At 37.8% G+C, this 11,968-nt stretch overlaps 1 protein-coding gene across 1 annotated transcript; it reads right to left on the reverse strand.

The window, feature by feature from the left end:
• Positions 1-422: 422 nt before the first annotated feature.
• On the reverse strand, positions 423-5,595 carry LOC122123319 (zinc finger protein 248-like). The gene is given in 3 exon segments (XM_042697672.1): positions 423-469; positions 5,041-5,244; positions 5,247-5,595. Coding segments are annotated over 3 exon segments (600 nt in total).
• Positions 5,596-11,968: the final 6,373 nt, after the last annotated feature.

Consider the following 11,968-nt stretch of genomic DNA (forward strand, 5'->3'; position numbering starts at 1 on the left):
TGGCTATTTTATTGGAGATAAGTCTCTCAGACATCCTTGTAACCATGACTTCAATTTGTGATCCTTTTGGGTTCCTTTATGTCAATCCCAGGGGACCACTAGCAGGCACAGGAGAAAGATTCTTATAAGGTTTACTAGAAGGACCATATTTCCCAGGAGAGGAAGACATGCATTTGTCTCTCTTCAGGTAGCAACAGGAGTGGGTGGGAAGGGTGGGTGGGTGGGGTTGGGGGGGAGAGACAAGAAGTTAGGTAGGTACATGCTCAGGTAGGTGTGGGTAGAGAGAGGGAGTGGTCAGTAGTATGAGGGAACTCTAGATCTAGGACCAGCTCAGGCTTGGGTGGAGTTGAGGAGCAAGGGTGGGGATAATACTAACTTTCCTCAGATTTCAGCCTTTTAAGTAGCTAAGATTATAGATATTTTCATGAGAGGCCAGTTACAATGTCCTCTTTTAAATTCAGATTATATTCTAATAAAATAATATGAAATAGAAAATTTGAAAATTTTAAGGCTGGATGTTCAGTCACTAATGTGGATGAAGACAGTGCAAATCCCAAAACAAACAGAAAATACCACACTTTGAAATTTGTAACACGCCTCATCTTAAGTATTGTGAATGTGAACACTTAGCCTATAATAAATTCACTTTAAGTTTTTCAAAGTAAGAAAACATTCTTGTGATGTAGAAAAACCGAGGACTAATGTGCAAACACTGCTTTTAAAGGATTCATATTGTGTTTCCTATAAAAAAAAAAAAAAACCAACCTCACTGAAGTAAACAGAATAGATTTTTCCCTTTTTGTAAATGTCACTGCAAAGTTCATGTATTTTATATTAACAATTATCATTGTGGGTAAGTGGAGAAAAAAACCAGAAGGCTAGATAATAGAATTTCCTGTGTCATCAACCAACAAGTATAAGCAAAAGTACATACCTATATAAGTTGTTTCTTTTACATTTTATGGATCTACATTTCTGAGTGTATTTTCTGTTAATGTTGTTTAGTAACACATAAGACCTCACTCTTCTGTGGATTTGTCTTTAGTGGAGACTTTAATGCTCTACTTGATTCAGGAATGTTTCTTCTCCCATAAGAAGGCTTTATGCTTTTCCAGCCCACATCTCATGCTCTGACCAGGAACTTCTAGGGTAAAATCACACAGGTTCTTTTCTGACTCTCTCATTTGGCTTCTCTCCAAGCCATGGTTCCAGAATTTTTATTCATTGTCAAAAGCAAGAAAGAATGAAAGGATCTCTGATGAGATTCTTTCATTTCTCACTCTTTTTGGCATTCCATTTTATGAACCTAATTGTGTCCAAGTTTGAAGAACAGGAAAAAAAAAAACATTCAGCTTCACAAACATGCTTCTAAAAAAGCTAAAGATGGCTTGGATTTAGCCGATTATCAATTCTTGCCTTCTAAGTTAAGTGCAGATTTGCTTTAGATTGTTTTCTCTTTTTTTGTGGGGGTGGGGGTGGTCCTGTCGTGGGTCCTGTACTATGGGCCTGGGCGCTGTCCCTCAGCTCAAGGCTAGCGCTCTACCACTTGAGCCACAGCGCCACTTCCGGCTTTTTTCTTTTTGTTTATGTGGTGCTGAGGAATCGAACCCAGGGCCTCATGCATGCAAGGCAAGCGCTCTAACACTGAGCCACCTTCCCAGCTACTGTTTCTCATTTTTTAATGTCAGGACAAAGTTGTCCCACTTGTTATGTGATTCAATGACACCTAGGAGGTAACTTCTCATGGAAGGTAAAGGTTGGCTAGAAACTGGTCAGACATCACATTCTCATACATAACATTAGACTATCCTAATGATGTTTTACTGGAATTGGTAACATAGTGTGGTCAAACATAACTTTGACTATTGTACAGGACTGAGTGTGATATAAGTACTCTCTGTAAATACTCTTGGACTGCTTTGTGGTATTTGTCTTTCTTGAAACTTAGGCTGTACTTGATGGTATTTATAGAAATCTGTTTTTCTCTAAGGTACATACAAGTGTAGAAGTGCTGGACCATATTTCTATGTAATTCTAAATTCAGTTCTTTTTAGGACTCTTTGTCCCATCTTTGATAGTTTTACATACCAGAGAGAAATGCACCAAGATTCACATTGTTGGCACATCTTTCCTACCTTTTGTTAGACTTTGGAAGGATTTTTGTTGTTTTGTTTAAAACTATGGCCATACTAATATGTGTAAAATAGTTATTTTATAGTAATTTTGATTTGAATTTTTCTCATGACTATTGATACTTTTATATTTTAATCAGCTATTTTTGTATGTCCTTTTTAGAAAATTCTCTTCAATCTTTTTTCCCATTTTAAAATTAGATTTTTTGTGTGGGTTTCTTATAGGATTTTCTTTATATTTTCTAATTCAGAATTGTTAGGAAGTTATATAAAGACATACGCAAATATTCTCTCCTACCATTCGTTTGCTTCTTCGTTGATAGTACTTTTCAGTAGACAAGGTTTTCATTGTATGCACTTAATCTTGTTTAGTTTTGGATTTATTTTTTAATTTTTATTCATTCATTTATTTTAGGGTTTTTTGGTTTTTTGTTTTTGTTTTTTTTTTGGTCAGTTGTGAGGCCTGAACTCTGGGTCTGGGCGATATCGCTCAGCTCTTCTGTTCAAGGCTAGTACTCTACCATTTAAACCACAGCACCCACTTCTAACTTTTTCTGCTTATGTGGTGCTGAGTAATGGAACCCAGGGCCTCATGCATGCAAGGCGAGCACTCTACCACTGGACCACCTTCCCAGCCCTGATTCATTTATTTATTTATTGTAAGTCATGGGGTTTAAACTCTGGGTCTGAGCTTGTCCCTCAGCCCATCAGTTCAAGGCCAGCACTCTACCACTTGGGACACTGCTCCACTTCTGATTTTTTGGTGCTTCATTGGAGATAAGAGTTCACAAGTTTTCCTTACCAGGCTGGCTTTGAACCATGATCCTCAGATCTCACCCACCTGAGTAGTTAGGCTTACAGGTGTAAACCACCAGAGCCTGGCATTTGTTTGTTTGTTTGTTTCTTTGTTGCGTGAGTCAGTTTTGGTGTCCTATTTAAGGATTTACTGTCAAATCTAATGCCATAAGGCTTTCTTCCTCTCCTGTATTCTCCTCCTCCTTTCCCTTTCCCTCTTTTTCCCTTCTCTCCACTACTCTCTTGTCTCCTCTTCTTCCATCTTTTCCCTGACCTTTGGCTTCCCTTCTCTCCCTCCTCCACTCATATTCTTTTCTCTTTTTGTCTGAGATGTAGACTTTCGAGTTTTCACAACAATTAGGTTTCTAACTTAGAAACACATATAATACACATACCTCAGACTCCACCATGGTTTTCTTGAGCTACTATTGGAGCTTGAACTCCAGGTCTCACAGACAGTCAGCTTCCTCACTCACTGTACAAATAGGAATGCCAAGGGCACAGGTGCCTCCCAATCCCATTTCTTTACTAGGCCTCTGTAGATAAGCAGAAGGGTTGGGCTGGGAAGGTGGCTCAGTGTTAGAGTGCTTGTCATGCATGCATGAGGCCCCGGGTTCGATTCCCCAGCACCACGTAAGCAAAAAGAAAAAAAAAGCTGGAAGTAGTGCTGTGGCTCAAGTGAAGAGTGCAAGCCTTGAGCTAAAGAGCTGAGGGACAGCACCTAGGCCCAGAGTTCAGACCACAAGCCTAGCCCCTCCTCCCCCCAAAAAGCACAAGGGTGAACAGTGTGATGGAAGGGGTTAAGTGAGCAACTAGCTAAATCTTGCAATGTGAAGTCCACTGTCCTTATCTTGTAAATGGAATCATAGGAAGGATTTAAAGATTCTTTTTTTCTATTGTGAAAATACTGTAAAGAGGAGTTTTTATTTTTAACAATTGTAATAAATACTGAAATTGTTGAAGCCACAGGAAGCCTGAGGTGAAGCACTGTTCTCAGAGAGAGATTTCTTCAGATACCTATACAGATGGGACTTCAGGCAAAATGTTTTCTATACTCATAATTTCTTTCCTGTCTCTGTTCTCACATATGCTGAGGACTCAGTTCTGATTGAAAGACATTTCACGTTATGTTCTATGCACTACTTTCTTTTCTCCTATGTGAGTCAGTTCTCTGATGAACATGAGGTATTCCTTTCTGATCAAAGGATTTCCACATTTGAAATATTTTTAAGATTAATCCACTGTGTGTGTCCTATGAACTTGGATTCATGAACAATTGGTAAAGGACTTTCCACAATTGTTACATTTGTATTTTCTCACTTGTGTCTGTTCTCTTATTCAAACTGTTAGGTCTTTTCCTTGAAAACCTTTCCATTTATTTTTCCTACATAGGATTTCTCTCCTCTTTGTGTGTGAGGGTGTGTATGTGTGTGTGTGTGTCTGTGTCTCTGTGTTTTGTGTGTTCTGTGACGAACCCTGAGCTGTGTCTTGTGGTTGGAGGACTCCACATCTGCTATATCATAAGGTCCCTATCCTGTATTGGTTCTGTATTGCAATTTCAATTTTCTTACAGATCAAAGAATTTCCCATTTGGCTCAATCCTAAGTTATTTCATTTGTGTGAATCAACTTATGTGTGTTAAGCTGTGACCTCCAGGTCTTTCTACACTGGTTGCATTCATAAGGTTTCTCTCCTGTGTGTGTGCTCCAGTGGACAGTAAAGTGTATATTCTGGGTGAAAGACTTTCCACACACGTTACATTCATAAGGTTTCTTTCCTGTGTGCTCTCTCTGGTGGACAGTAAGGTTTGAATTCTGGGTGAAAGACTTTCCACACATGTTATATTCATAAGGTTTCTTTCCTGTGTGTATACTCTGATGGACAGTGAGAGTTGACTTCTGGGTGAAAGACTTTCCACACAAGCTACATTCATAAGGTTTCTTTCCTGTGTGTGTTCTCGGGTGGACAGTGAGGTTTGACTTCTTGGTGAAAGACTTTCCACACATGTTACATTCATAAGGTTTCTCTCCAATGTGTGTTCTCTGGGGGACAGTTAAGTGTAGCTTCTGGGTGAAAGACTTTCCACACACATTACATTCATAAGGTTTCTCGCCTGTGTGTCTTCTCTGGTGGGCAGTAAGTGGTGACTTCTGGGTGAAAGACTTTCCACACATGTTACATTCATAAGGTTTCTTTCCTGTGTGTCTTCTCTGATGGACAGTGAGTGTTGACTTCTGGGTGAAAGACTTTCCACACATGTTACATTCATAAGGTTTCTTTCCTGTGTGTGTTCTCCGGTGGATAGTAAGGTGAGAATCTGGGTGAAAGACTTTCCACACATATTACATTCATAAGGTTTCTCTCCTGTGTGTGTTCTGTGGTGGTCAGTAAGATATGACTTGCAGGTGAAAGATTTTCTACAAATGTTACATTCATAAGGTTTCTCTCTAATACGTGTTCTCTCGTGGATAGTAAGGCATGCCTTCTTGGCAAAAGACTTTCCACACACGTTACATTCATAAAGATTCTTTGCTGTGTGTGTTCTCTGGTGGATAGTGAGGTTTGACTTCCAGGTGAAAGACTGTCCACACAGGTTACATTCATAAGGTTTCTTTCCTGTGTGTGTTCTTTGGTGGAGAGTAAGGTTTGACTTCGAGGTAAAAGACATTTCACACGTGTTACATTCAAAAGGTTTCTCATCTGTGTGTCTTCTCTGGTGGACAGTAAGGTATGCCTTACTGGTGAAAATCTTTCCACACACTTTACTTTCATATGCTTTCTCTCCTGTGTGTGTTCTCTGAGGGACAATAGGGTGTGTCTTCTCAGTGAAAGTCCTTTTACATTGTTTATATTCTTCAACTACAGAAGACACAGGAGGACTATATACAGCACACATCTTACCAGTCTCACTGAAAACACTCATGTTCTGACACCCAGTGACCGTTTCTGTCCTCATCCCTAAGGAGTTCCCATTATTCTTAATCAGTTCTGACTTCTGTTTTGAGCTCAAATTAAAACTTCTTATAAGTCTCACTTTTTCCTCCCCTGGGTTGCTATTCATGACTGCTACTTCAGAGAGATATTTAATGTGACTTTTCTGACAGGTGCTAATCACATCCTCCATTTCTTGGACATCTAAAATGCATAACAGTAAAATAGACAAAAACATAAATGAGATCCATAAATTCCTTACTGTAAAGGTATTTTCTCACATTTTAACTGTTACAAGATTTTCAAATAACAAAGCATTGTTTTATGCAGAATATAAACTTTTCTCTGCAAGGTACTAACTATGAATGTAATACTGACATTTTACAATGGAAAACAATGTTTTTCTGTATTTCAGATTTTTCTATTTTTTTCTAGGAAATACTTACTGAAATTATTCATCCACATACTCTTAATGGTTACATTCTGAATCTCACTCTATGCCAAGCACAACTCATTAGCTATTGTCCTGATCAGAAAATAGCAGCACTACCATTCTCCTATTTTCCTCCTATCTGCATAATACTAGTTTAAAAGAAAATGAGATCTCCTTTTGTACATTTCTTATTGTCTTTTTCTCTTAAAGAATGACTTCTCCACAGACAAAGAGAATTGCTAACATTAACTACACTGGCACACCAAATTCTGTTTGTCTCCACTTGAATTCTGGATTGACAATTCCTTGATACAAAGGATCACCTAGTTCTCTCCCACACATGACTCAATGGCACTAGAAATACTATCGCTCTGTACAGCTCAAGATAAACAGACCAACTGGGCTCTGAACCTATCATCACCGTTCAAGATGCTTTAACTCACCTGTAAAATTCTTGTCTGAGGCTTCTCTTATCTGTGGATCTGCACCTTGCTCCAGCATTACAATCAATTTAGGTTTAGGAACATAGAGCCCTGTGATTAAGAAATAGTGGAGAATTATTGCTCTTGCTCGGTCATCATTAATGTAAGTTCGCAGACATCCTGTTCACAAGGTTGCTCCTAAATCTGGTTTCTCAATTGTTTTGTGGGGTGGGGGGTTGATGGGTCCGGTGTGGGCCTGAACTCTGGGCCTGGGCGCTGTCCAGCTGATCTTCAGCTCAAGGCTGGCACTGTGTCACATGAGCCAAAACGCCAATTGCGGCTTTTTTTATTTTCTGATTATGTGGTGCTGAGGAATCAAACACAGGGCTTCATGCATGGAAGGCAATTCCTCTAGCACTTAGCCACCTTCCAAGTTCATGGTTTCTCAATTCTTAACAGCTCCATGTTGGAGTAGCATCCAGCTTTGGGTTTATTTTGCCAACTGTGTGGCTTGATCTCAGCTCTTTTGCTAAAAGCTAGCACTCTACTAGTTTGTGTCTTGGCTACATTTCTAGTTTTTGAATGGTTAATTGGAGATAAGAGTTTCATGGTCATTTTTCTACAGTTGCTGGTTTCAAACTGAAACCTTCAGATGTCAGCCTCCAGAGTATCTAGGATTTGTAGCTTGGAGCACTAAACCCTGTATCAGGTTGGGCTTACAAATACACACTTTCCAGAGCATACTGTCATTAGTAATGTATGTTCTATTCTGGACTGTAGATCCACCTATAATAATTACCCAAGTCTGGGAAGTCAGTCTCCTATTAGTGGATCATAGCTTAGAACTTTTGTCCAACTACTGATTTGCCTTCTTAAAGAAGGAGAATAAAATTAGCTCTTGAGTTACATAAAATGAAGTTAAAGTTTCCCTTAGAAAAAACTGACACTTCCCATGGCCTGGAATCTTTTTTTTTTCTTCAGAAAATGTAATGGTCCAAAGGCTTACACCTACATTTAGCAGGTGAGATCAGAAGAGGCAGGCTTGAAACCAACCTGGGCACAGAAAAACAGAATATACCCCAAAACAAAAGTGAAAATACAATTGTAGCTCAAGCACTTGTGTGAAAGACAAACAACAACAAGCTCTCAGACTCAAATTTGACTGGCTTTTATACTAGCAGTTTTTTACCTGGGAATGGACTGGAATCTTCTCCCTAAATAGCATAAATAGTCTAATGTCTACTAAAATAAAAGCACTTGATCTTCCAAGTTAAAATAACCTTTGCTCACCCAAGGACATGAGATTGCTATAGGTCTCTAGCATTACATCTCTATGAAGGGTCCTCTGACCAGGATCCAGATCCTGCCACTCCTTCCAGGTGAAGTACACAGCCACATCATCAAATGACATCAGCTTCTGTAATGGCACATTTCCATCAAGAAATTAGACCTGGGTTATGAGAATTCCAACCTGGAATTTCATTATGCTGCAGGTATGCTTTTGTCTTACATAAAATGTTTGCAGCTAGCTTTGTTATTTATTCACTGGGAGAATTAAATACCAAACTAGAAATATTTGACAATACATAAGCCTGGTCATTAAAATACACAGATTTGCAGGGCGCTGGTGGCTTATGCCTGTAATTCTAGCTATTCAGGAGGCTGAGGTCTGAGGATCAAGGTTCAAGGCCAGCCTAGGCAGGAAAGTCCATGAGAAACTTATCTCCAATAAACCACCAGAAAATGAAAGTAGCACTGTCACTCAAGTGGTAGCACTCACCTTGACCTGAAGAGCTGAGGGAAAACAAACAGACCCAGAATTCAAGCCCCAAGACCAATCAAAAATTACAGTTTCTATAATGCATGAAAACACATTTCTGCTGCTAGCATTAGAGACAAGATAAAAACTCTAAGGAGACAATAATCTGGCATGATAACATTAAGTCTAAGGAGGTGTCTGAAAAATTATATTATCATTTTTGATAAAATTTCAATACATACCAGGGTAAAAATGAATTAAAAAAATATTTTTCCTGCATTTACACATACTGTTTCACCATAAATCCTATTTAGACCTTCTACTAACAAGTACTCTCAAAAGCAATCAGCACCCATTCAGGATATCACATGGAATACAGAACATAGAACATTGCTAGATATGAAAAGCAATGTCCACATGAATATTAAAAAAAAACAGTAACAGTACTCCAGAAAGTAACTAATGATGGATTAGGCCCTTATAAGATTTAATTGAGTTCCCACATAAAAATATGCCTGGTTTACCATGTTTGGTTTAAATACTAAATATTGAAATGTGGTCATAAATACCCTGATATTTCCTTCCTATGTAAAACAGAACTGCTACCATGAAATTTTGTAAACTTTGCCTACATTCTATAATACAAAATATAGGTGCAGGGAAAAAAATGTTCCTTGACAAGGTTTTCATTTTAATAGGCCTTCATGGAAGGTGAAGGCCAATATAGAGAGGCTCAATGAACATTCAAGATGACAAAAATGATAAATATGACCAAATGTTCAAATGTATTACATATTCCTGAGTTGTTTCTCCAGTAGATCTCTAAGGATATATTTTCACTTCTGTTAGTTAATAGTGAAATTCCTCAGAGATCAAAATCAATTAGTGAGCAAACATCTGTGAGATTTTGGGACAAGTGATATTTCTAATAGAGAACATCTCAACACTGCATTATTTTTTTTCAACATTAGTTCCAATCTTATACTGGCAGTGAATTAAAATATTCAAAAGTAGTGGGAAGGAAAAACAAAACTGAATACCACATCAAATGAAGTTAGACCAACACAAAATCAGAAGAAAACAGATTTTCTTGTAGTGTACCAATTGATAGAAGGAAGTACTTTTCTGTAGGGAACTCTGAAGTTGAGCTGAAGGGGGAAAGGTTTGAGAGGTTGGAATTCCAGCCTGACAGCATTGAGAGAACTAAGAGCTGGCTGCAGATGGCTTAAAGAGAATTCTGGAGAGGGTTAAGAGACTGGAGTACAGGCCTTTTCCTTACTGTTGGAAAGATAGCATCTGAAACTGAGGTGCTATTGACCTTGAAGGCTAGGTAAGGTGAACTCCATGTCTGGATTTTCTCTGGGCAAGAGTCTTCTGTCTCAGGAGAATAAGGAAACATGTTTGCCTCACAAACTGTTGTGGCTCTGATTGTACTATTAATATAGATACTTCATTTTTGCATGTTATTAATGGTAATCTTCCCTGTGTGCACTCAAGGAACTATGCTTGCTTGCTGTTGCTCAGGGACAAAGTGCCAGAGAGCATTCAGAACCCTGGTTTCCTCTAAGTCTATCTGTTTATGTTTTTGTGTTTCCCTAATTTTTGCTTGTGGAATCCTGTAGAACTCTCTAGGCAACAATTTTCCTATACTACGGGTAAGAAAAATGTCAATCCTAAGAGCCATATCAGCAACGTAAAACTGATCACTAAGAAAACCTTGTTCCAGATAGATCATTTGAAGAAAAGAAACAACTGAGACACATATGGAGGAAAGAGGGAATGAAAAGAGAAAAAAAATGATAGAAAGATAGATACAAAGAGAGAGAAAGAGAAAAATAACCAACACTAGCGGGTAGAAAATCAAAAATAGAGAGAGAAAATAGAGGAAAGAAATCTTGTGAGAATACTTTAGAGAACAAACAGGAATTTGTAGAAAGACCAGAAAGCTTAGCAACAAATACAGGCAAAGTTTCAAGTAAGACCAAGACCATGAAGCAGTCCAAGAAGTATATATGGAGAGTAATTTAAGTACATATAGGTTAATTATTCCTTAAGAACTTACGAAGGTGTGTATGACCACACTATTTCAGCAATTCCAGGAAAATTTCATTGAGATAGTTTAATGTTACTCATGAGGATGTGATCTGGTGGCAATCTATCCTTCACCTTCCATGAGAAGTAACCTGCTTGGTGTCATTACATCACATAACAGGTAGGACTACATTTTATGACAAGATGAAACCTAGACATTCTGAAGCCAATCTGAATTCAACTTAGAAAAAATATAACCATTTAATCTGCTAAACCATTAAGCAATCTTTACCTGCTAATTTACAAGCCATCTTTACCTGATTTATTAATATGTTCCTTAGGCTGAATCCTTGTGGTTGGTATTGTTTTTAATTCATGGACACCTTTAGGTTCATATAATGGAATGGAAAACAAATGAAAAATAAAAAATCAACTCACCAGAGATCCATTCATTCTGTCTTGCTGCTGACAATGAGCAGAAGATTCTGGAAGCATGGCTGGGATATAAGGTAAATGACCCATTCAGTAATGAATTTGTGAGATTTGGGGCCCAGAATTTCCTCTTGCAAACATGATACCTGGGCTGGAAAACCATAAAGCCTTCTTTTTTTAAATGTTTATTTATTTTTTATTGTGAAATCGTAAAGCCTTCTTATAAGAGAAGAATCTTTAATGTCTCAAGCAGAGCATGAAAGTGTCCAATAAACACAAATCCAGCCCATTTCATGATAGATAGATATTATTAAACCAACTAATTTCTATGTTTATGTACACACTAAATTGAAAAAAAATAATGTTCCCAGTGAAATTATTGAATAATTGAAAGCAAAAACATATCATATTTCCACTAAAAGTAGTTATTACTGAATATACTTCGGGATGTATGAACTGCTTTTTTAATGCAAAAGTATCCTAGGAATCCAATCGATTTTGAGTTCTACCTCATTCATTTACATATTGAAATACCATGGAAAACATGTATGATGTAACTCAGTAGTTTTCACCCAAAATTAGAGAGAGAAATGTATTCAGAATATATTTCTTATGTTATACTATTTCAATAATGGGTGTCAAATGGCACATTTCACTCTAACCATTGCACACATATGCAATGATTAGCAATTTGCCATTTAACATGCTTTGGTCAAAGGCACATGAGTAAAGATGAGGTAAACCCAGGTTTGAAAAGTCCCTAAAGTTCATTTCCCTAAACAGTCATGCGAAGAACCTTGACCATCCAGAAGATATAACATAAAATAATCGATATAGAGGTGACACAACTGAAGATAAGTAACACCTACAAAGCATACAATCTTGAGTAAGACATATTACCTCAAGTTTTCTTCTGTGATTTTTCTTTTTAGGACACATGTCCCAGACCAACACTTTCTGTACTACCAGGCAAAACCAAGCATTTAGAGCTAGCATTAGCAAATCCATAGATGGCACATTTAATGTAAGTTTG

Source organism: Dipodomys spectabilis, unplaced genomic scaffold (genome assembly GCF_019054845.1).
Source record: "Dipodomys spectabilis isolate Male_0828 unplaced genomic scaffold, ASM1905484v1 ptg000227l, whole genome shotgun sequence".
Taxonomy (NCBI): Eukaryota; Metazoa; Chordata; class Mammalia; order Rodentia; family Heteromyidae; genus Dipodomys; species Dipodomys spectabilis.